This window comes from Zophobas morio, unplaced genomic scaffold (genome assembly GCF_036711695.1).
Source record: "Zophobas morio isolate AGI-343-1 ecotype UQ-CSIRO unplaced genomic scaffold, CSIRO_AGI_Zmor_V1 ptg000021l, whole genome shotgun sequence".
Classification (NCBI taxonomy): domain Eukaryota; kingdom Metazoa; phylum Arthropoda; class Insecta; order Coleoptera; family Tenebrionidae; genus Zophobas; species Zophobas morio.
In genome coordinates, this window is record NW_026972126.1 from 14,498,118 (window position 1) to 14,522,748 (window position 24,631).

At 32.7% G+C, this 24,631-nt stretch overlaps 2 protein-coding genes across 2 annotated transcripts; both read left to right on the forward strand.

Annotated features, from left to right (window-relative positions):
- The first annotated feature begins 4,601 nt into the window (after positions 1 to 4,601).
- LOC135132716 (SET and MYND domain-containing protein 4-like) lies at positions 4,602 to 6,829 on the forward strand. Its single transcript, XM_064060900.1, has 3 exons — positions 4,602 to 5,134; positions 5,184 to 6,103; positions 6,159 to 6,829. Exons 1-3 carry the CDS (start codon positions 4,742 to 4,744, stop codon positions 6,529 to 6,531), a joined length of 1,686 nt encoding a protein of 561 aa, XP_063916970.1. The 5' UTR covers positions 4,602 to 4,741; the 3' UTR covers positions 6,532 to 6,829.
- A 130-nt stretch (positions 6,830 to 6,959) lies between these two features.
- On the forward strand, positions 6,960 to 21,307 carry LOC135132575 (SET and MYND domain-containing protein 4-like). Its single transcript, XM_064060700.1, has 4 exons — positions 6,960 to 7,012; positions 7,068 to 7,453; positions 19,859 to 20,814; positions 20,865 to 21,307. The coding sequence occupies exons 2-4, from the start codon at positions 7,070 to 7,072 to the stop codon at positions 21,208 to 21,210; spliced, it is 1,686 nt and encodes a 561-aa protein (XP_063916770.1). The 5' UTR covers positions 6,960 to 7,012; positions 7,068 to 7,069; the 3' UTR covers positions 21,211 to 21,307.
- The last annotated feature ends 3,324 nt before the right edge of the window (positions 21,308 to 24,631 follow it).

Genomic DNA, 24,631 nt, shown 5'->3' on the forward strand with positions numbered 1-24,631 from the left:
CTGATCTTTTCTGTCGTCTTTTTTGACTCTCTCTCGTTTTTTGCCCTCATTTTGCTGCAATTTTTTTTTGTGATTTTCGTTCGTTTTTATATTTGTTGCTATTTTTTGTGGCCTTTTTTTGCCTCCCTTGTGTTGGACGTGTTTTTTGTGCTTTCGCTGCTTTTTTATTCACTTTCTTGTAGTAGCCTTTTTATTGAGATTTTTGTTGAATTTTTTTTATAGCCTTTTTTGCTACTTCTTGTGGTTGCATTTTTCTTCGTATTTTTTTGTGGATTTTTTGTAGATCTGACCTGACCGTTTCTGACCCAACCTGAGCTGACCTGACCTGACTGGAGCTTTTTTGTTGCCTATTGTGACTACCTCTATTTTTTTATAGCATTTTTTTGTGACTTTTTTGGTCACTTTTTTCGTTATTTGTTTTATGGACTATTTTTGTTTGTTTTATTTGTATAGGTTTTATCGTCACTTCATGTGGTCACCTTTTCTTGTCGCATATTTTTGTGGATTTTTTTTGTAGTAAGTTTTTATCCTCTCTCTTTTTTGTCATGTATTTTGTCGTCTTTTTTGTGACCTTTTTTCTTGACTTTCTTTTTTTTTAGACACATCGTTCTGCCTTTTTTGACCCTTTATTATAACGTTTTTTGGTGACGTTTTTTAATATTTCCTGTAGAATTGACCAGCCTAACCTGATCTGACCTTTTTTATCGCTTTTTTTTGTCCTCGTTTTTTTTTGGTCGCATTTTTGTCGTGTTTTTTTGGCTTTTCGTTTGTTATTTCATACCCTTTTTTGTTGCATTTTTCACGCCTTTTTTGTTGTGTTTTCATCTGTTTTTTGGTTATCTTTTTTTATTGCCTTTTTTTGTGGGCTTTTCGTTCCTTTTTTCATTTTCTTTTTTGTTGCCGTTTTTTGTGACGTTTTTTGACTTCCTTCCGTTGGACGTATTTTTTGTAACTTTTTGTCCTTTTTTATGGACTTTTTTGGTTTTTTTTCAATAGCATTTCTTGTCACTTTTTGTAGGCGTCTTTTTTTTGTCTCATTTTTTGTGTGTTTTTTTGTAACAGGTTTTTTTATCATCTCCTTTTTTTTTCGTGTGTTTTTGTCGTCTTTTTGTGACTTTTTTCTTTACTCTCTTCTTTTAGACATATTTTTCGTGGCATTTTTTTGACTCCTTTGTTGTAGCGTTTTTTAATGACTTTTTCTGTAGAATTGACTCAACCTGACCTGACCTGACCTGATCTGATCTTTTCTGTCGTCTATTTTGATTCCCTCTCGTTTTTTTGGCGGCATTCTTTTGTGATTTTCGTTCGTTTTTTGATTCTCTTATTTATTGCTATTTTTTGTGACCTTATTTTGATTCCCTTGTGTTAGACGTGTTTTTTGTGGCTTTCGTTGGTTTTTTGGTCACTTTCTTGTAGTAGCCTTTTTTATGGAGATTTTTGTTGAATTTTTTTTCTATAGCCTTTTTTGCCACTTCTTGTGGTTGCATTTTTGTGGATTTTTTTGTAGGTTTGACGTGACCTGATCTGACCTCACTTGAGCTGACCTGACCTGACCTGATTGAACTCTTTTTGTTGCCTGTTTTGACTGCCTCTATTTTTTGTCGCCTTTTCTGTGAACTTTTGTTAACGTTTCCATTATATTTTTTGTAGCATTTTTTGGGACCTTTTATTTTTTTAGTCACTTTTTTTATGGATTTTTTTCTTGTGCTTTTTTCTAAAGCCTTTTTAGTCACTTTTTGTAATCGCCGTTTCTTGTCGCATTTTTTGTGAATTTTTTTTGTAACAGGTTTTTTATCATCTTTTTTGTCATGTTTATGTTTTTCTCATCTTTTTTGTGACTTTTTTCTTGACTCCCTTTTAGACATATTTTATGTGGCATGTTATAACCCCTTGGTTGTAGAGTTTTTTGGTGATCTTTTTCTATAGAATTGACCCAACCTGACCTGACCTTTCGTTTTTATGGTCGCACTTTTGGTCGCATTTTTGTGATTTTTGTTCGTTTTTTCATTATCTTTTTTTTATTGATATTTTTTGTGACCTTTTATGGCTCCCTTTTTTTATTTTTTTCTATAGCCTTTTTTGTTACTTTTAGAGACGCCTTTATTTTGTCACATTTTTTGTGTGGTTTTTTGTAACAGGTTTTTTATCCTCTCCTTTTTTTTGTCACGTGTTTTTATCGACTTTGTTGTGACCTTTTTTCTTGACTCTCCTCTTTTAGGCATATTTTTTGTCGTCTTTTCTGATTTCCTCTCATTGATTTGGTCGTATTTTTTGTCGCCTTGTTTATTTTCATTCGTCGTTTCATTATGTTTTTTTGTTGCATTTTATTGTGACTTTTATGGTTCCCTTTTGTTAGTCGTATTTTTTTGTGACTTTCTTGTAGTAGCCTTTTTTATGGAGATTTTTGTTGCATTTTTTTCCTATAGCCTTTTTTGTCGTATTTTTTGTGGATTTTTTGTATGTCTGACCTGACCTGACCTGACTTGACCTGACTGGACCTTTTTGTTGCCTGTGTTGACTACCTCTCTTTTTTGTCGCCTTTTCTGTGAACTTTCGCTCACTTTTCCATTATCTTTTTTGTAGCATTTTTTGGGACTTTTTTTACTCCCTTCTATTAGTTGCATTTTTGTGACTTTTTGGTGGCTTTTATTTTTTTTTTGGTCACATTTTTATGGATTTTTTCGTTGTTTTTTTTTATAGCCTTTTTGTAGTCGCCTTTTCTTATCGCATTTTTTTGTAGCAAGTTTGTATCCTCTCTGTCTTTTTTGTCATGTATTTTTGTCATCTTTTTGTGACCTTGTTCTTGACTATCTTTTTTAGATTCATTTTTCTGCCTTTTTTTCAGCCTTTATTATAGCGTTTTTTGGTGACTTTTATTCCTATTTTCTGTGGAATTGACCACACCTGACCTGACCTAATCTGACCTTCTTTGTCGCTTTTTTTGACTCGTCGTTTTTTTGGTCGAATTTTTTTCATAACCTTTCTTGTTGCATTTGTTGTAGCCTTTTTTGTCGGATTTTTTGTGGCTTTTATTAATTTTTTGGTAACTTTTTGTAGAAACCTATTTTTTCATGAATTTCTTTGTTCATTTTTCACTTTTTGTGGATTTTTTTGTAGACCTGACTTGACCTGACTTGACCAAATCGGACCTTGTCGCCTTTTTGATTTCGTTTCGTTTTTTGTAGACTTTCGTTCGTTTTTCATGATCTTTTTTTGTTGCAGTTTTTTGTACCTTTGTTGACTCCCTTATGGTAGTTGCATTTTTTTGACTCCTTTTAGTCGCTTTTATTGGTTTTATAGACTTTTTTGGTGTTTTTTTTCTTGTACCGTTTTTGGTCACTTTTTGTCCTCGTCTTTTTTGGCACTTTTTTTTGTGGATTTTTTTGGTTGACTTGACCTAACCTAACCTGATCGGACCTTTTTTGACTACCTCTCGTTTTTTTGTTGCATTTTTTGTCGCCTTTTTTGTGAACTTTTCGTTCGTTTCTTTATTATCTTTTTTGATGCAATTTTGTATAACCTTTTTTGACTCCCTTCTGTTAATCGCATTTTTTGGTTACTTTTTGTCCCTTTTCTGTGTTTTTTTATGGACTTTTTTTGTTGTCTTTTTTCTATAACCTTTTTTTAGTGTTTCTATTCGCCTTTTTTTGTCACATTCTTTGTGGATTAGTTATGGCAGCAGGTTTTTTATTCCTTTTTTTTTCCCCGTTTTTGTGACCTTTTTCTTGACTCCTTTCTTACAGACACATTTTTAACTTTTAGGAGTCGTCATAAAAAATTAACTTACCAAAATCAAATTTTACAATTCAACTGGATTTGTTCCATTGTAAAAACTTAAAACATCATGGAAATTCAAATTTTCGCGCCATCAAGTGGCCTAAGAGCCGGGCATGCGCAGAAATGAGTGGTAAGAGCTCGCGCCTGCGCCCAAATTCAAATTTCCCCGCCCACAAGTCCACTACATAATTACTTATTTCTGTTCCAACAGATATTTTTGTTGTTTATTGTAAGATTATGTTAAATTTAGCTTCTTACAATGCTCTTCTGTTATTATACATATTATTCAAGGAACTTTGTTACCAATAGAATTTTAACTATGTGAATATTCAGTAAAACGTGAGTAAAAGTAAAGTAATTTTGGGCAAATTTTGTGTTTCGATATCGGTTCAATAGAACAGTATTAAATCAGAGTTCGTCTGTTTTTATTTAAAGAATCTAAAAGGGTCCAAAATAAAATAGTAAAATTTGACCCAAAGAAAAAGTAACAAGTGTGATAGACTTTCTCTAATTTCCAATACATAACTCATTGTACGGAGAGTCGACGTTCAGGTCAGTCGAACAATTTAATATTCCTGGAGTGATACAAGAACAGTGATATTCAACCATAACACGAATGATTTTTTTCTTAAATTTTGGATGACGAAACTGTTCCAATTTCAACTGAGGTAACATAATTCCCACACTAGAAATTAAAAAAAATGCTTAACTTAAATTAAAAGCCACGATCTGCAAAAAACCCAACAACACTAAAATCACCAAATTCTCTCTATTGCGTATGCAGTCAATACACCCACGTATTACGTGTTGCTCAATCGCACTGACACACGTAACCTACTTTTAATTTTAGATGAACTAAAAACCGAAAGTGAGGTTAGCTTTAAGTTAACTAGTTAAGTTTATACTTTTATAATTTTTTATTCACCGAAACAACAACCACAACCGTTCCTTTCTTGCATTTACAATGGCATCTTATGTGGGAACCGAGTTCAACGATCTCGCTAAATTATTATTCAACACCATCAGTAATCTGAAACCAGAATTTGACCCCATAGAGTACCTGGATGCATTCGAATCAATGAAAACGAACCTCGACAAAGTAAATTTTGTGTATGCCGATATTAAAAAGTACCCCAATGTGTTTGCGAAGTATATGAAAGACACAAAGAGTGATGAACTGGCGTTTACGCACATTGACGGTGGGAAACGAAAATGTTTGGTAGGAAAGTACTGGGACGCGTTGGAGGATTTCACACAAAGTGTGGCTGCAGCTGAAAGTGAAACAGTTTTAGCGTTAGGTTATGGACACCGAGCTGAGTGTTTTTTAAAGCTTGAAATGCCTGATAAGTGTTTAGAGGTAAATAGAACTACAGGATTGATAGTCATACTTGTTGTTTGTATTTAAGGAAGTTGAAAGAGCGTCTGCTGGTTATCCCAAAGACTTGATTGAAAAATTAGTGGAAATAAAAACCCAGGCTGAAAGTATGGTCCCTTGTTTAAGTAGCTACTATGAGTCACTTCCAGGTGATGATTTTGACAATTGTATTAGAGTTGAGAGGGATGATAAATTTGGAACCCACGTTGTGGCAACTAGAGATGTGGAAGTAGGAGATATTATAATGATTGAGGAGCCTTTTACCAGTGTGCTAACTTCAGACAGGTTGACACACTGTCATCAGTGTCAGAATCTTTGTTATAATCCTGTACCTTGTAACAAGTGCACAGTGGCACTTTTCTGCAGTGATTCATGTAAGAATGAAGCCCAGAGTTACCATAAGTATGAGTGCCCTATATTGCTTACGATCTGCTACCGCGTTCGATGTGAATTTGCCGCTGATAGTAGTATCTTACTAGCTTTAAAGATTGCCCTTCTAACAAAAGAGTGTTATCCTCAGAAAGAAATGTTACAATTGAAGGACAGCGATAAATACCTGGTAGTTCATTTCTTGAAGTCCAGGGCAATGTTTTCCCGTTTTGATATATTCCATCAGGCTATTTTGACAGCTGTGATTTATGAACTACTTTGGAATTACACTAGTTTTTTTAGTGGAATTTTCGCAACCAGTAGGACCTCTGATACATTTAAAGAAATCATGTTGGTACAACTTCAGACCACTTTAAGTAATGTTGCCACAATCTATGAATATGTCCAAAAATTAAACTATAATGGAACTAACAATTTTGGGGTGGGGGCATATTCCCTGTTTTCTCTTTTCACACATTCTTGTTGTGCTAACGTTATGAAAACCTTTCACGGCAATAAATTAGTTCTTAGGGCTTTAAATACAATCAAGGAAGGAGAACAGTGCTTTGTTAATCGATATGGGTAAAATTAAATTAAGTCACAAGAGAAACTTTTTTTTTTACTAATGTCGTTCTAGTCTTAGGTATGATGTGTCTTCAACGTTGGACCGTGAGCAGTATTTCATCACGCAAAAGTTACAAAAGTGTCTATGTAAAGCCTGTGAGGAACACTGGTCTGCAAACTTAGGTGATGTTGCCAAGATCTGTGAAGATCTGAACATTGACGTCATAGAACTTGGAGATATAGTGAGAAGTGTGATTGGCTCGGATGTCCAGAAAGCGAGAAATTTTTTGCCAACTTTGATTACTCAACTCAAAGAGTGTGAGGATCTGGAGCCACAGGGGAGTGCTTTAGCTCTGAAGAGCTTAATCGCACATTGTTATGTCATTTTTGGTAATAAAAAAATCGAGTGTGATAAGTCTATAGCAGAGATTGGATTTGTGCCTTAACTGCTAATAAATGGAACTGGTTGGACTGACAATGAAAGCACTTAAGAAGTTAGGAGCAAACGATTCTAATCTTTGACAATTGTTCTACTACAAATTACTAAACGTGTTTTTGCTATTGTAGAGTTTAAAAATGTGAAACGTTGGCCAATAAAGCATTTGCAAGGTTCGTGTTAGATGACAGTTTGACCGCGACAAATCCAGTGGAGCCACTGCACATCGAAAAGTAACTAGGTGCATCACAGTGTTGAAATTCATTGTTTTTGAAAAATACAGTATTTAATATATGTGTTGTTACTCATTCAAGCAGTTTTATTAACCTTAAAACGTTTTTTGTAGTCACAAACGGCATTTTTGCGTAAAATGCCACCACCATCTTGGGACATTTTGTTCCTCAGGTTGGCGCCCTGCTAGTTTCGTACTTCGTGCAAGCTTGCAAACGCAGAAAAGTTCGTTGTCGATTTAGTGTTGCGATTTTTTCCAAGTAAGTTTCCAAAGCCGCTTTTCGCAATTTTCCGCAAGCTGGGTCTATTTTCCAGTTATGGCGAACTTCTTGTACGCCCAAACTACCCCGCTGTTTTTGCTTTCCCGGCTTGGGTCCTTGAATCCACATTTCGACATGTCGAGGTATTTGGAAAAGTTTGGTAGATTGGAGACGAACTTGGATAGAGTCAATTTCGTCTATAAAGATTTACGCAAGTTTAAACTTTTCCCCAAGTCTGTGAAATGTGGTAAAAGTGATGCGGAGTCGCAGGGGCTTAGGGAGCGCGGAAATGAAGCTTTTGGAGAAGGTGGATACAGATTGGCCCTGGAGCGCTACACTGCGAGTCTGGCGGCAGCCAAAGGCCCGGGTTTCTTGGCTTTGGCTTTTGCTAACAGGTCTGCGTGTTTGTACAAGCTGGGGAGGTTCCAGGAGTGTTTGACTGTAAGTTGCTTTGTCAGATTATGCTGTGCTTATGTGACACGAAGTTTCCATACTGGTGGGGTGATTGGACAAATTTTGGTTAATGTTTTAAAATTTGACAACAATTGGTCCAGTAGTTTTGGAAAGTATGTGTGTAATAAAAATCCGGTCAGACGACACTGGCGACAGACAGACGGAAGCGGGACACCTATTATTTCGTAGTTAGGGATCATATAACGTCTAGAAAACACTAAAGTGCACATTCGTCGGATGAATGAAGTAGCTTACGCTCGGGAAGTAAAAAAAATTGTACGCCTTCGAAAAATTATTATCAATTTTTAACTTTGAGATTTTTTTTTTTCATCTTTATAGTCAGTTTCTCCATATATTGTTTTTTTGATAACGTCATTAACATTTTAGCAAGGGCGCATATATCAATTTAGTATTAATAAACTCCTTAGAGTTTTGGCACCCTTGGAATCCTCGAAATTTTTGAAATTTCCAGAAGTTCAGATTTTCTAAAATTAATAATAAATTTTTGTTTTGTTTAGAGTGTTTGGAGTCTTTAATTTATTTTCTTTTAATTTTCACAGCGTTCAGATTTTCCAGATTAGCCCAATTTTTCAGATTTTGACCAGAATTTCCGCATTTTCCAAAATTTCTAAAATTTTGTCAGTTATACCAGAATTTTTTCAGATTTTCTAAAATTTATAGATCTCAAGAGTCTAAATTCTTGGAATTTTTGGAATCTCTGGAATCTTTACAGTTTGCAAAATTTATAAGATAATAATAGGGTGTTCAAGGTCTTCAGTGCTTTTAGGATTTATAAAAATTAAAGACAGCATTTTTACGATTTTTGGGTCTTTCAGATTTTTGTTTTCTTTAGTATTTGGAGTGTTTAAAATCTTCGGCTTTTTGGAATTTCTGTAGAACCTTTAGAATCTTTCAAGTATTCGCAACAGAATTTTAGCTTTTGGTCCCTTGGAGTCATGGTCTTTAAACCCTTTAGAGCCTTCAAAATCTTAGTCTTTAGACTCGTAAGAGTCTTACCATGGAAATTTTGAACACTTTGGGAATTACTAGAAATTTTATAAAACCTAAAATTTCTGCAGTTTCTAGGATCGTTAGTACCCCCCGGTTCTTTAATATTTTTAAGATTTTGTTGGATATTGTTTTTTATATTTAGAACATCAGAACTTTAGTTTACTTAGAATCTTAAGTGTCTTTTATATTTTTTGAATCTTTCAAACCACTGGAAACTTTGGAATCTTTGAAATTTCTAAAATCTAGAATCACTAGAATTTCTATAATCTTTAGAGCTTTCAGATTTTCATTAACCTTCAGTATCTGTAGATTTTTAAATATTTGTAATCTGAATTTTTGAAATTCCTGAAATCCTTGTAGTCCTTAGAGCTTTTGGCATCCTTGAAAGCCTTAAAACCTTTGAAAGGGTTGGAATATTTGGGACTTTCACAACATTTGGAATCTTCCCACGAATTCGGTCAGAATTTTAGAATTTCTGTAATTTCTACCAAGAATTAACATTGTGCGTATTTTACATTTATTCGGCAAAATTCTATGATGGCGTCATCGATTTTTATCACACTAATTTTGGTTTAGTTAGGTTTCTAAAATGTGAAATTTTGGCCGAAATTTGAAGGAGGGGACCATTGGAAAAATTTCACTTTTACAAAAGTTGTCTAAAAATTCTGAAAAAATTCAGGGATGTGGATCTCGACATGCTGATTCCAAAAATATAGCATGTTGATGGTCACGGAGCAACATTTTCGAAACCATCTGGACGAAATGTAAATTTTTGACGATTTCTAAAAATTTCGATATTTTAACGGACGATTCTGGAAAAACGGTCGAAGTCATCAAAGAATCGAGGCCGGAAATGAGTTCTAGAGCCCGAAATCTACAAGAAAATGTTTTTGGTTAGATTTCGAAAATGTGAAATTTTGGCCGAAATTTAAAGAAGGGGGGATCATTGGAAAAACTTCACTTTTACAAAAGTTGTCTAAAAATTCGGAAAAAATTCGGGGATGTAGATCGCGCGAGGCCGATTCCAAAAATATAGCATGTTGATGGTCACGGAGCAACATTTTCGAAAGAATCTGGACGAAATGTAAATTTTTGACGATTTCTAAAAATTTCGATATTTTAACGGATGATTCTGGAAAAACGGTTGGAGCCGTCAAAGAATCGAGGCCGGAAATGAGTTCTACAGCTCGAAATCCACAGGAAAATGTATTTCGTTAGGTTTCGAAAATGTGAAATTTTCGCCGAAATTTAAAGAAGGGGGGACCATTGGAAAAATTTCACTTTTACAAAACTTCAAAACCTTAGTCTTTAGACTCTTAAGAGTCTTTCCCATCTATGGAAATTTTGAACACTTTGGGAATTACTAGAAATTTTATAAAATCTAAAATTTCTGCAATTTTTAGGATTGTTAGTACCCCCAGGTTTTTTAATATTTTTAAGATTTTGTTGGATCTTTTTTACTTCCCGAGCGTAAGCAAAGGAAGTATTGTAATCGAGTCCGTCGGCCGACTCTCTACTTTTACGTTTTCTCGATCTTTCATGACCTCTAGAAGACGAAGAAATAGGTCTCCCATTTCCGTCTGTCTGTCCGTCTGTCCGTCTGTCCGTCTGTCCGTCTGTCCGTCCGTCTGTCCGTCTGTCCGTCTGTTGTCACGGATTTTTATTAGACAGATAATCTCCGAAAGTACTCGACCGATTGTTGTGAAATTTTGTACTTATATTAAGAATATCATGTAGATGGTAAAACGCTAACCAAAATTTGTCGAATCATCCCCACCACTAATGCGATGACGTCACTTCAAAATTGTACATAGTAAATGGGTTTTCAATTGTATAAAATAACATAGTCCTACACATGTAGTTTACAACTCTGAATCGACTTTTCACCCGAAACGTCCAGATTTTTGGAAAAAAAATCAAAATTATAAAACAACATTCTGAAATTTAATTTTTAATCTGCTAACCAGAATGCTTTGAAATGTTGCAGATGTTTTAAGGCTATAAAGAGCATCATAAATCTTTAGTCAAAAAATATTTGCTTATCCCCTCCAAAAACTTGATGACGTCAGCTCAAAAGTTTGTGGAATAAATCATATCTAAAATGTACAAAATATGATGAGTCTGTACTTGTGAACTATCACTCCATTCATATTTTTTGGATTTGCATATACAGGGTGACTCAAAAAAATTAATGAATGCGTAAATATATTTTATTGATTTAATCAGGAACTACAAAACCGAATGCTCTGAAATCTTGCAGATGTTTTAAGGTCATAAAGAGCATAATAAATGTTTAGTCAAAATATATTTGCTTATCCCCTCCAAAAACTTGATGACGTCAGCTCGAAAGTTTGCCGAATAAATCATATCTAAAATGTACAAAATATGATGAGCCTGTACTTGTCATTTATCACTCCATTCATATTTTTTGGATTTGCATATACAGAGTGACTCAAAAAAATTAATGAATGCGTAAATTTATTTTATTGATTTAATCAGGAACTACAAAACCGAATGCTTTGAAATCTTGCAGATGTTTTAAGGTTATAAAGAGCATAATAAATTTTTAGTCAAAATATATTTGGTTATCTTCTACAAAAAACTGATGACGTCAGCTCAAAAGTTTTCCGAATAAATCGTATCTAAAATGTACAAAATATGATGAGTCTGTACTTGTGATTTATCATTCCATTCATATTTTTGGATTTGCATATGCAGGGTGACTCAAAAAAATTAATGAAGGCGTGAATTTATTTTATCGATTTAATCAGGAATTACAAAACCGAATGCTTTGAAATCTTGGGAATATTTTAAAGTTATTATAAGCATGGTAAACTTTTGTTCAAAATGTATTTGTTCATCCCTCCTAAAAAAATTGATGACGTCACCCTTAAATTTTGCTGAATAAATCCTATCTAAAATGCAAAAAATATGATGAGTTTGTACTTGTGATTTATCATTCCATTCATATTTTTTAGATTTTCTTAAGAGGTGGTTCAAAAAAATTAATGAAGTCAATTTATTTTATTGATTAAATTAAAGGCAACACTTATTATTAGTATTACACCCCAACCAACCCAATTTGGTAGACACAAAATTTGTTAAAGGAAAACCTCGGTTGAAACATAAGGGTAGCACGCTTATTTACATCGACTTTAACATTACAGACCTGCATTTGTTTTCTGCGTTCACTTGATTCCGCGAATGTGAAATAGACATGTTTATAATCAACCAATTGTGAATTTCACCGTCAAGAATTAAAATAAAACCCAATGTTTTATATAATAAGCGGAAGTCGAAGCAATAAAACCGATGGTCGTTTTGTTTACAGTTTCTGTGTTTGGCTCTCACGTATGCTGTTACGCCTGTCATCTTAAATTAACAATGTTTATACATACACGATTTTCAGTTGCCTCTGATACGTAGGTATACGTGAGTAAATTGTTTCGTTATTTTATTGATTATTACAAATCAATATTCAAACGACCCAATTCATTTTCCCGAAAATTTGAGAATATAATAATTTTATTCTTAGTATTACACTACATCTATCCCAACTGATATACGTGTCCTTGCAAAAATGTTGATGACGTCATCGCAATTTTTTTTTAAATTCCCACTACAAAAATGTAATGAGAAAAAAAACACAATAGGCATGCAGTCGTCAAGTTTCCGACAGCGAGGGAAGTACTGTCTAAACTCTTTAGACCAATTTTTTTATATTTAGAACATCAGAACTTTAGTTTACTTAGAATCTGAAGTGTCTTTATAATTCGCAATTTCTAGTGTATGTACTCCGTGAAAGCTTTTATACTTTTTGAATCTTTCAAACCACTGGAAACTTTGGAATCGTTGGAATTTCTAAAATCTGGAATCACTAGAATTTCTATAATCTTCAGAGCTTTCAGATTTTCATTAACCTTCAGTATTTGAAAATTTTTAAATATTTTTAGATCTTTGGGATTTTTATAATTTTACCAATTTTTAAATATTTGGAATCTGAATCTGAATTTTTGAAATTCCTGAAATCCTTGTAGTCCTTCGAGTTTTTGGCATCTTTGAAAGCCTTAAAACCTTTGAAAGGGTTGGAATATTTGGGACTTGCACAACATTTGGAATCTTTCCACAAATTCCGTCAAAATTTTAGAATTTCTGTAATTTCTATCAAGAATTAACATTGTGCATATTTTACATTTATTCGGCAAAATTGTATGATGGCGTCATCGATTTTTATCACACTAATTTTGGTTAGAGTTTAACCATCCACACGATATTCCTAATATACATGTAAAGCGACGTTATTTCCGTTTTTCCTTCGTATCTTTAAAAGGGAATAAAACTGGAATTGTTTCTCTGTAAACTCCAAAGAAACAACATTCAATGTTACGAATGTTATTATTCACACTATTTACATTATTACGTGAAATCTGAATTGCTTCATCACTCAGTGCCGCATGCAATAATTAATCATCGCATTCAGAGATCTAACTTAATGACCTAATTACGCTTTAGATTCAATAAGAGTGAGGATACTTAAAAATTAACATAAACAACTGAAAACATGAGACCTACGTTTTCGAATCTTAGGGGTCATGAAACGTCAATTTTCCGGAAAACGGAGTGAGCCGTTCCCGACTTAATAAAAAAAAAATAAATGACTCATTCATTAATTTTTATGAGACACCTGTTTAAGAAATTTAAAAACTTTTAATGCAATGGTAAATCAAAAGTATAAACTCATCGTATTTTGCACATTTTGACGTCATCAATTTGTTGGAAGGGGCTAAACAAATAAATTTTGCTTAACCTTATATAACTTATAACCTTAAAATATTTACAAGATTTCAGAGGAATCTTCATCGGGCGAACGGCTACTTTTATGTTTTCACGGTGTTTCATTACTCTCGGAATACGAAAAAATAGGTCTCCTGTTTCCGCCTGTCTGTGGTTTGTTGGCATACAATCTACGAAACTACTAATATCTATGTATTAGTTAAATAGTGCCGTTTTTAAGACAGTTTGACCCCATTTGAGCTGTCTTAGCAAAGGCATTACTTTCTGTGAACCTTGGTCTGTGTTATGACCGGTATCAACTGTAAATAATTTTAAAATGGAAATAAAATCAAATATCTCGAGAACCAGTGGACCGACTGTCATAAAAATTTCACATGTAGTTTAAAAATATCATGTAAACGGTAAACCACTATCCAGAATTTGTATAGTCATTCCCACTAATTATTTGATGATGCCATCTCAGAATTTTGCATAGTAAATGTTATCTAAATTTCATAAAATAACATACTTTTGTACCTGTTGGTTATGAATCCGTTTTTGTCTTTTATTTTCGTATTCCTATTTACTTGGTAAATTCTGGTAAATTTGGAACGCCGTACTTTATAAATGACGGAGGTAAATTTTCTAGAAAATTCTTTATAGGTACTTTCACTGGTATTCAAGTCTTACTCGTAGGTCCAAACTACTTTTTGATTTTACTTTTTTTACTATTTTGTATCGTGGTTCATCAGGGTAACTTTTCTTTGCAACAGCATTCCAGAAATCATCTCGAAAGTTCTAAAAAGCTTGCTCCCTTGAACTGTAATCGAAATTTAGCGTTTTTTCTTTTTTCTGAATCAAATTTCTTTCGTCCTTTTTTCAAAGCATGTTCTTAAGCACTAGCTCATCTATTCTTATTTTTTACCCGTTCAAACTTCCCGAGCGCAAGCGCATAGGGCCCATGCGACGAAAGGCTACTTCCGTGTTTTCTGGACATTTCATAACGCCTAGAGTACGAAAAAATAGTTCGTCCGTCTGGGTTAGTACTTAAGTAAGATAGGTTGACCTCATGTTGACCTGTCTTAGAACCGGCATCATTTTCTGTCGACGATTTTGAATTGTCTTAGGACCCCCATCTGTACAAAAAAATGTGTGCAATATTTTCCACGTGTTTCATGTAAGTGATATGTCACTGGTGCTTTTTACGTTTTCTCGACCTTTCATGACCCGTAGAGTAGGAAGAAATAGATCTCCCATTTCCGTTTGTCTGTTCTGTCTGTAAATCCTATCAAAAATGTCCAAAATATGATGAGTCTGTACTTGTGATTTATGATTCCATTATATTTTTTGGTCTTGCTTATACAGGTGACCCAAAAAAAATAATGAATGCTTGAATTTATTTTAATGATTTAATCCGAATGCTTTGAAATCTTGGAGATGGTTTAAAGTTATCATAAGCATGATAAATTTTTGATCAAAATGTATTTGCTAATCTCCCCCCTGCCAAAATTGATGACGTCACCTCAAAATTTTGTCGAATAAATCCTAACTGTGCAAAGTATGGTGAGTCATTACTTCTGATTAATTAAAAATCGAATAAATGAAGTTTTAAAATCAAATGATTGAAAAGTGGAATAATTTAAAAATTATAACAATTATTACATATTTAAAATGAAAACTACAAAAATTGAAGAAACGAAAAATTGAAAAATCGAGAAACTGAAACATCTAAAATTGAAAACTGAAAAATTGCAAATCGAAAAATTGAAAAGTCGAACAAATGAAAAGTTTTAAAATCCAGTAACTGAAAAATGGAAAAATTCTAAAATGGTAAAACTGAAAAAGTGAAAAAATTGTAAAACTATTATTACATATTTAAATATTTAAAAGAGAAAAATCGCAAATCAAATATTGAAAAAGCGAAAAATCAAAAAATTTGTAAGTTGAAAAAAAAGAACCGGAAAACTGCATATCAAAAAAATTTCACATTGAAAAAAGAAAAATTATAAAATGAAAACATTGAAAACCGAAATTTTGAAATAATAAAGAAAATAAAAAACCAAATCGAAAAATTGAAGACATGAACAATTAAAAATTCATAACTCGTGAATCTGCAAATATAAAAATTGAAACATATATAATAGTTAGAAAATTGAAAAATGCAAGAGTGAAAAATCGCAAATCGAAAAATTGAAAAAATTAAAATAGTAAAAACAAAAAAAAAATAACGTTGAAAAATCGAATAACTGAAAAAAAGAAAAATTTATAAAAAAACGAAACGAAAAATTGAAGCAATAAAATTCAAGAAACTCAAACCGAAAAATTGGAAAACTGCAAAATTTTAACTTGGACACTTGAAAAATTGCAAATCAAAAAACCGAAGAAACAAAGGAAAAATTGAAGAATTGAAAAATTCAAGCCTGAAGACTGCGGCAGTGTTTCTTACGCCACTTATTTTTACTTAATAGAGGTTATTAGAAAATAAAAATAAAAAAAAATGTTCATGTTTTCAAAAAAATGGGATTTGTTTTTTATTTATTTTTTAATGATAAGGGTTTATCATAAAATAATAGAATTTTGCAAAATCAATGTTATCATTTTTCAGAAGAAGTGGATTTGTTCGATTGTATGTATCGTATTATGCCTGGTTTTTATTTTGGAATACTTTTTCGTAACCTCTTAACCAGAGAATGATAATATTGTAAGTTTTAACGTCTTCTGAAGCTTCGTGGATGGAGATTACAACCAAATTGATGTAACGTAAAATCTTTCAAACAGTTCTATAGTTTTTCAAAAGTTGGTTCCTATAATAACTTTCCAAAATTTGAGGTCCAAATATTTGTATCTTCATTTTTAAACGAAATCCTTGTAGAAAAGTCCATTATATTCCTGGATCATGTTTTTTATATTTAGAACATCAGAACTTTAGTTTACGTAGAATCTTAAGTGTCTTTTATACTTTTTGAATCTTTCAAACCACTGGAAACTTTGGAATATTTAGAATTTCTAAAATCTAGAATCACTAGAATTTCTATAATCTTTAGAGCTTTCAGATTTTCATTAACCTTCAGTATCTGTAGATTTTTAAATATTTTTAGATATTTAGGATGTTCATAATTTTTTCAATTTTTTAATATGTATTTGGAATCTGAATCTGAATTTTTGAAATTTTTGACATGCTAGTAGAGTTTTTGGCATCCCTGAAAGCCTTAAAACCTTTGAAAGGGTTGGAATATTTGGGACTTTCACAACATTTTGAATCTCCACAAATTCGGTCAGAATTTTAGAATTTCTGTAATTTCTGTCAAGAATTAACATTGTGCATATTTTGCATTTATTCGGCAAAATTGTAAGATGGCGTCATCGATTTTTATCACACTAATTTTGGTTAGAGTTTTACCATCTACACGATATTCCTAATATACATGTAAAGCGACGTTATTTCCGTTTTTCCTTCGTATCTTTAAAAGGGAATAAAACTGGAATTGTTTCTCTGTAAACTCCAAAGAAACAACATTCAATGTTACGATTGTTATTATTCACACTATTTACATTATTACGTGAAATCTGACTTGCTTCGTCACTCAGTGGTGCATGCAATAATTAATCATCGCATTCAGAGATGCAACTTATGACCTAATTCGTATAATTAGATTCAGTAAGGGTGAGGATACTTAAAAATTAACATAAACGACGGAAACAAGAGACCTACGTTTTCGTATTCTAGGGGTCATGAAACGTCAATTTTCGGGAAAACGGAGTGAGCCGTCACGGATTTAATCAAAAAAATAAATGACTCATTCATTAATTTTTATGAATCACCTGTATAAGAAATTTAAAAACCTTTAATGCAATGATAAATCAGAAGTATAAACTCATCGTATTTTGCACATTTTGACGTCATCAATTTGTTGCAAGGGGCTAAACGAATAAATTTTGCTTAACGATTTACCATGATATAACCTTAAAATATTTACAAGGTTTCAGAGCAATCTTCGTCGGGCGAACGGCTACTTTTATGTTTTCACGGCGTTTTGCTTTGATCATGGAATTATGGAGAAACATACTTTTATACCTGTTGGTTATGATTCCGTTTTTGTCTTTTATTTTCCTATTCCGATTTACTGGTAAATTCTGGTAAATTTTGAACGCCGTACTTTATAAACGACGGAGGTAAATTTTCTAGAATATTCTTTATAGGTACTCTTACTGGAATTCAAGTCTTACTTAATTCTTTTCGTAAATGGACATTTTCTGCAGTAATTGTCAAGGAAAAAACTACTTTTTGATTTTACTTTTTTTACTATTCTGTATCGTGGTTCATCAGGGTAACTTTTCTTTTCAACAGTATTCCAGAAATCATCTCGAAAGTTCTAAAAAGCTTGCTCTCTTGAACTGTAAGCGAAATTTAGCGTTTCTTCTTTTTTCTGAGTCAAATTTGTTTCGTCCTTTTTTCAAACCATGTTTTTAAACCACTAGCTCATCTATTCTTCTTTTTTACCCGTTCAAACTTCCCGAGCGCAAGTACATAGGGCCCATGACACGAATGGCTACTTACGTTTTTTCTTGACATTTCAGGACGCCTAGTGTACGAAAAAATAGTTCGTCCGTCTGGGTTAGTACTTACGTAAGATAGTTTGACCTCATTTTGACCTGTCTTAGAACCGGCATCATTTTCTGTCGACGATTTTGACTGGTCTTAGGACCCCCATCTGTACAAAAAAATGTGTGCAATATTTTCCACGTGTTTCATGTAATTGATATGTCACTGGTGCATTTTACGTTTTCTCGACCTTTTATGACCCCTAGAGTACGAAGAAATAGGTCGCCCATTTCCGTTTGTCTGTTCTGTCTGTAAATCCTATCAAAAATGTCCAAAATATGATGAGCCTGTACTTGTGATTTATGATTCCGTTATATTTTTTGGCCTTGCTTATACAGCTGACCCAAAAAAAATTATGAATGCTTGAATTTATTTTAATGATTTAATCCGAATGCTTTGAAATCTTGGAGATGGTTTAAAGTTATAATAAGCATGATAAATTTTTGATCAAAATGTATTTACTAATCTCCTCCCTGCCAAAATTGATGATGTCACCTCAAAAGTTTATCGAATAAATCCTAAATGTGCAAAGTATGGTGAGTCATTACTTGTGATTAATTATAAATCGAGTAAATGAAGTTTTAAAATCAAATGATTGAAAAGTGGAAAAATTTAAAAATTATAACAATTATTACATATTTAAAATGAAAACTACAAAAATTGAAGAAACGAAAAATTGAAAAATCGAGAAACTGAAACATCTAAAATTGAAAACTGAAAAATTGCAAATCGAAAAATTGAAAAGTCGAACAAATGAGAAGTTTTAAAATCCAGTAACTGAAAAATGGAAAAATTCTAAAATGGTAAAACTGAAAAAGTGAATAAATTGTAAAACTATTATTACATATTTAAATATTTAAAATTAAAACGAGAAAAATCGCAAATCAAAAATTGAAAAAACGAAAAATTGCATATTAAAAAAATTTCACATTGAAAAAAGAAAAATTATAAAATGAAAACATTGAAAACCGAAATTTTGAAATAATAAAGAAAATAAAAAACCAAATCGAAGAATTAAAGACATGAAAAATTAAAAATTCATAACTCGTGAATCTGCAAATATAAAAATTGAAACATATACAATAGTTGGAAAATTGAAAAAATTAAAATAGTAAAAACAAAAAAAAATAAAAACGTTGAAAAATCGAATAACTGAAAAAAAGAAAAATGTATAAAAAACGAAACAAAAAATTGAAGCAATAAAATTCAAGAAACTCAAACCGAAAAATTAGAAAACTGAAAAATTTTAACTTGAAAACCTGAAAAATTTTAACTTGAACACTCGAAAAATTGCAAATCAAAAAACTGAAGAAACAAAGGAAAAATTGAAGAATTGAAAAATTCAAGCCTGAAGACTGCAGGAATGTTTCTTACGCCACTGGTGTTTACTTAATAGAGGTTATTAGAAAACAAAAATCGCAAAAATGTTCATGTTTTCAAAAATGTTTTTTATTGATTTTTTAATGATAAGGGTTATCATAAAATAATAGAATTTTGCAAAATCAGTGTTATCATTTTTCAGAAGAAGTGGATTTGTTCGATTGTATGTATTGTATTATGCCTGGTTTTTATTTTGGAATACTTTTTGGTAACCTCTTAATCAGAGAATGATAATATTGTAAGTTTTAACGTCTTCTGACGCTTTGTGGATGGAGATTACAACCAAATTAATGTAACGTAAAAACTTTCAAACAGTTCTATAGTTTTTCAAAAGTTGGTTCTAATAATAACTTTCCAAAATTTGAAGTCCAAATATTTGTATCTTCATTTTTAAACGAAATCCTTGTAGAAAAGTCCATTATATTCCCGAATGTCCTAAAACTCCAAAAAGAATTTTTTGTTGTATTGTATTCCGGTTCACAGGTTAATACACGTTCTTGGTCGAGTATTTTCGAATTTTTTCAGAACTTTGTGTCAAGTTTTTTTGACTTTTAACATTTTAAGTCACCTCTGATTGTTCATAATTCTACACGATTTACAAAGCTTCCCTCATCTTCCTCTTTTAGGATATTGAACGAGCCTTTGCAAACAACTATCCAGAAAGATTAAAACCCAAACTCATCGAAAGACGCAAAAACGCAGAAAAACTGTTAGCGTCATCAAAACCTCCGCAACCCTACCACGAAGACACCCCAGAATTTGCCGAATTTGAAAAACATCCAAAGATACAATGTGCCAAAAACTGCGTCGAGATCAAAAGAAACGACGAATTTGGCAGACACGTTGTAGCGACTAGAGACATCACAATTGGGGAAATCCTGTGTGTCGAAAATCCATACGCTATCATTTTAACCGACGATCCTCTTATACACTGCGCCATGTGTCTGGAGTTGTGCTACAACACCATACCTTGCGACAACTGCCTCTTCCTCCTTTTTTGCTCCGAAGAGTGCAAAAATAAAGCCAATAGCACATTCCACAAATACGAATGCCCAATTTTAGCAAGTCTTGTCGACTGCGGAATTCGAGATACTGAACTGGTTGCTTTAAGGGTAGCAATTTCGGCAAGAGGAGATTACGAGAGCTTGAGTTCTCCCAACCCGAACGTGGATGAAGAAGAAGTGTATTGTTCAAACAGATACAAAGAAATACATAACTTAATGCCAGCTACAGACAAACAAGACGTTAATGATTTATTCGAACAGGCTGTGACAGCTGCTTTAATGTACCACTTTTTGCGCGGCCTTACTGATTTTTTTAATAATGACGACATGAAGCGAGTCTTCAAAGAGGTCGTTCTTCTACAAATACAGATTGTGGATTTAAATCAAAGAGGACTTGATGAAAAGAGAAAATTGTGTGATTCCGAGACAGAAAATTTTGCGATCGGTATATATGCTTTTACTAGTCTTTTCAACCATTCTTGCTGCCCTAACGTCGAACAGACAATGTATGGGTCTGCAATGGTTCTAAGAAGTGTGAACACCATCAAAAAGGACCAGCAATGCTTTATATCATATGGGTAAGTTTTTTGTTAATTAATGTTGTGTAATTTTTAAGTGCTTGTTTCAGTCTCACCTATGGTCATACACCGAGAGTACTTAGACAGAAGGTCCTTAAAGAATGCTATTTTTTTGACTGTAGGTGTATGGCATGCAGGAAAAATTGGCATCCTTCAGATGATTTAATCCCCTTTAAGTATCCATTGTATATGGATTTAAAGATGACTGCGACTGAAGCGATGATCATGGAGATGGAATTGAATTGCCATGATGTGAGTGCTGCAAAGAAGTACTTACCGCACTTGATCCGACAACTTCAAAGGTGCGAGGATTTTGAGCCTTGGGGTAACGCTTTGAATTTAAAACGATTGATTGTCAAGTGTTACTATATTCTTGGGAACAAGAAAGTTTTTTAAATTCTATTTTATGCTTATGTTACGTTGATTATGATTTAATCATTATTATGATTTAGTCACTTGTAGTATGTCTTAAATTGTATTCGTTTTTGTTAGTTGTAGGTGTTCCATGTTATACTCATATTTCATATTTTTATGTTATTTTTATTTTTGTGATTTTTGTCGTTTCGTTCCATTATTTTGTTATTATTGTTCATAAAGTTTTTGCTTTTAGTGTGTGAACTTATTTGAATATTGTTCGTACGTGGTTTTGAATTTTGACAGGTTATGACAGTCGTAAATTGGAAGAACAGAAAGCTACAACGTTGAGGGTTTAGTAACAATGCACTTTTATACCAGTGGTTTATGTATCCGCTACCATTTTACCGTAAACGTCTATGTTTTTGAAAAAATGATAATTTTATAACAATTTTACAATTTAATTTGCGGTAGTGTGAAGTGCTGCCAACTTGAAAGAAAATCTCCTGAAGCAGGGGTTCAAATCAAATTTTAAATGAGATAAAGACAAATTTACCATTTTAAATAAACATTTTAAGTTTCACGTTGTGAAAATAAGTCTACACATATTAAAACAAAAAGGCAAAATGTAAGCCCGCCCACCCGCCCTATCTCAATTGTGATGATTTTTTTTATTCGTCGTGAATCAAGAGGGCAGAGCTTAGCTGCAAAATACTTATTTCTTTGCAAGAAATTAAAAACATGTTTTTGAATGTCGTGTTGTTCAAAGAATATTATGTATACTAAGAAAAAAGCCAATATAAAAACCCCGCCCACCCACCCCATCTCAATTGTGATGATTTTTTTATTCTTAGAAACTTAAAACAGGTTTAAAATGAAAACTGTAAATTTTTGTAAGGAAATATGGGCGTTGCCGTTAGGTTCCGCCCGTAGGTCTACCAACGAATGAAAACTTCATTGCTGATTAGATCAGGGCATGTATGGTGGGGCTTAATTTTTGGCTTTAATTTTTTCGTAATATACACATAGTATTTTTTGAATAACACGATACTCAAAAACATGTTTTTATTTTCTGGTAGAGAAATAAAGATTTTGCAGTTAAGCTTAACTCCGCCCCCCTGGCTTACGACGACTAAAAAAAAACATAATTGAGCGGGTGGGCGGGCTTACATTCTGCCGTTTTGTTTCAATATGTGTAGACTTATTTCGACAACAAGAAACTTAAAACATGTCAAAAAAGGTAAATTTGTATAGGAAAATATCGATTTTGCAATTAAGCTCCACCCCTCGGTCTGACAACGAATGAAGAATTCATCACGATTGAGATCTAGACGGATGGGTTTTCTTTTTTAATTAATAAATTTAGTTTTCTTTGTATGACATGATTATTTAAGAACACATTTTACATGGTAATTTCTCGTAGAAAAATGAAGATTTTACAATTAATCTCCGCCTCTCGCCTTACGACGAATAAAAAAATCAGAATTGAGATAGGGCGAGTGGGCGGGGCTTATATTTTACTCTTTTTCTTAATATACCTTGCCATCTTTTCACAACAGAAACTTAAAACATTGTTAGAATGGTACATTTTTGCAAAGAAAAATGGATTTTGCAATTATGGGGCGGAGCCTAATTGCAAATCGATATTTTCCTACAAATTTTCCATTAAGAATGTTGTGAAAAGAAGTCTACACATATTAAAACAAAAAGGCAAAATGTAAACCCACCCACCCATGTCACAATTGTGATGATTTTTTTTTATTTGCCGCGAACCAAGAAATTAAAACATGTTTTTGAGTATCGTGTTGTTCAAAGAATATTATGTATACTAACAAACAAAGCCGATATAGAAACCCCGCCCACCCACCTCATCTCAATTGTGATGATTTTTTTTTATTCTTAGAAACTTAAAACACGTTTGAAATGAAAATGGTAAATTTTTGTAAGGAAATATGGTTTTACAATAATTACACTCCGCCCCTAAGTCCGCCAACCAATGAAAACTTCATTACTATTTAGAGCAGAGGTATAGGTGAGGCTTAATCTTTGGCTTTAATTTTTTCTTAATATACATTAATCTTTGGCTTTAATTTTTTCTTAATATACATACTATTAATAATACGATACCCCAAAAATATGTCTTACATGGTAATTTCTTGTAGAGAAACAATAAGGATTTTGCAGTTAAATTCATCACAATTGAGGTAGGGCGGGTGGGCGGGCTTATATATAGACAAATACGGATCTTGCAATTAAGCCCCACAACACGATACTCAGAAACATGTTTTTTTAATTTCTCGTAGAGAAATATGGATTTTGCAGTTAACCTCCGCCCTCTTGGCTCACGATTAAAAAAAAATCATCACAATTGAGATCGGGCGGGTGGGCGGGGCTACATTTTGGGTTTTTTCCTAATATGTGTAGATTTATTTCGACAAAAAGAAACTTAAAATATGTCTAAAACGGTAATTTTTGTAGTAATCAACTTAAATCCTCCACTTTTCGTCTACAACCTCTTAAAATACAGCGAAAGTTAAACATCAAAGTTACTATCGACGGCAACTTGGCAACGGAGTTTATAAAAAACACTTCAGCTCTAAAAGCAACGTTAACAGTAAGTTTATAAATCCTACTTAAGTCGCTAATCAGAATGTATCTGTTTATCTCCTTCAAAAACTGGATGACGTCACTCCAAAAAATGTATTTTTTGTATGCGTATTGTTTTGAACTTCTCAAAAAAATTGATGGACGAAGCAATTTATTTTATTGTTTAATCGAACACAACGTACCTTAAGCATGGTCCTTGACAATTAACGTAAGGGGAGAACATAAAAATAAATAAAACTCGCAAATACAATTTTTATTGCGTTTTAGGAGCTATGGGCTTTTGTTTAAATGACTACCATTTTTTTTTATAACTGAAAATTCTGCAGAAGTTCCGATGATTAAAGTCTCTAGTGTTTAAATTTACGTTGTTTCATTACTTATTAGTGAAATCAACTCGTCCAGATGCTGCTCGCAAATTATCATGACGTAATTAAATAATATTTAAACAATAACTAATATCACAATTAAACCTAGAAAAACGAAGTTTTAAAAGCAAATCAATTTATTCAAACATTGTTAGGCTTCAGAATGGACGTTTTCCCGGGCAAAATCTGTAAATTAAATTTGAGAAACTCACCGTGACGTAGTTAGCATTACCGTTTACACTGAATATTTTGAAGAGTGCCATCTTATTTTAGTCACGTTCTATTACTTTAAATTAAATTATAATAAAATCGAGAAAAACAGTTCTTATGATTTATCTTGATTTGATTTTACAAGATCCAGGTGAGTCCGGGATTCTTGTCAAAAGTTCCCAACTAGTTGTCGAACTGTGTCGTTACTACAATAATTGGACGTTCTGTGGTTGGTATTGGTAACATTCACGTTTTCAATGTGGTAAGCTTGCTATTTCCAA

Coding starts and splice junctions, on each gene's coding strand:
- LOC135132716 (XM_064060900.1), top strand. CDS start 4,742: ATGGCATCTTATGTGGGAACCGAGTTCAACGATCTCGCTAAATTATTA. Junction 5,135..5,183: donor TGCCTGATAAGTGTTTAGAG/GTAAATAGAACT, acceptor TTTGTATTTAAG/GAAGTTGAAAGAGCGTCTGC. Junction 6,104..6,158: donor TGCTTTGTTAATCGATATGG/GTAAAATTAAAT, acceptor ATGTCGTTCTAG/TCTTAGGTATGATGTGTCTT.
- LOC135132575 (XM_064060700.1), top strand. CDS start 7,070: ATGGCGAACTTCTTGTACGCCCAAACTACCCCGCTGTTTTTGCTTTCC. Junction 7,454..19,858: donor GGTTCCAGGAGTGTTTGACT/GTAAGTTGCTTT, acceptor TTCCTCTTTTAG/GATATTGAACGAGCCTTTGC. Junction 20,815..20,864: donor CAATGCTTTATATCATATGG/GTAAGTTTTTTG, acceptor TGCTTGTTTCAG/TCTCACCTATGGTCATACAC.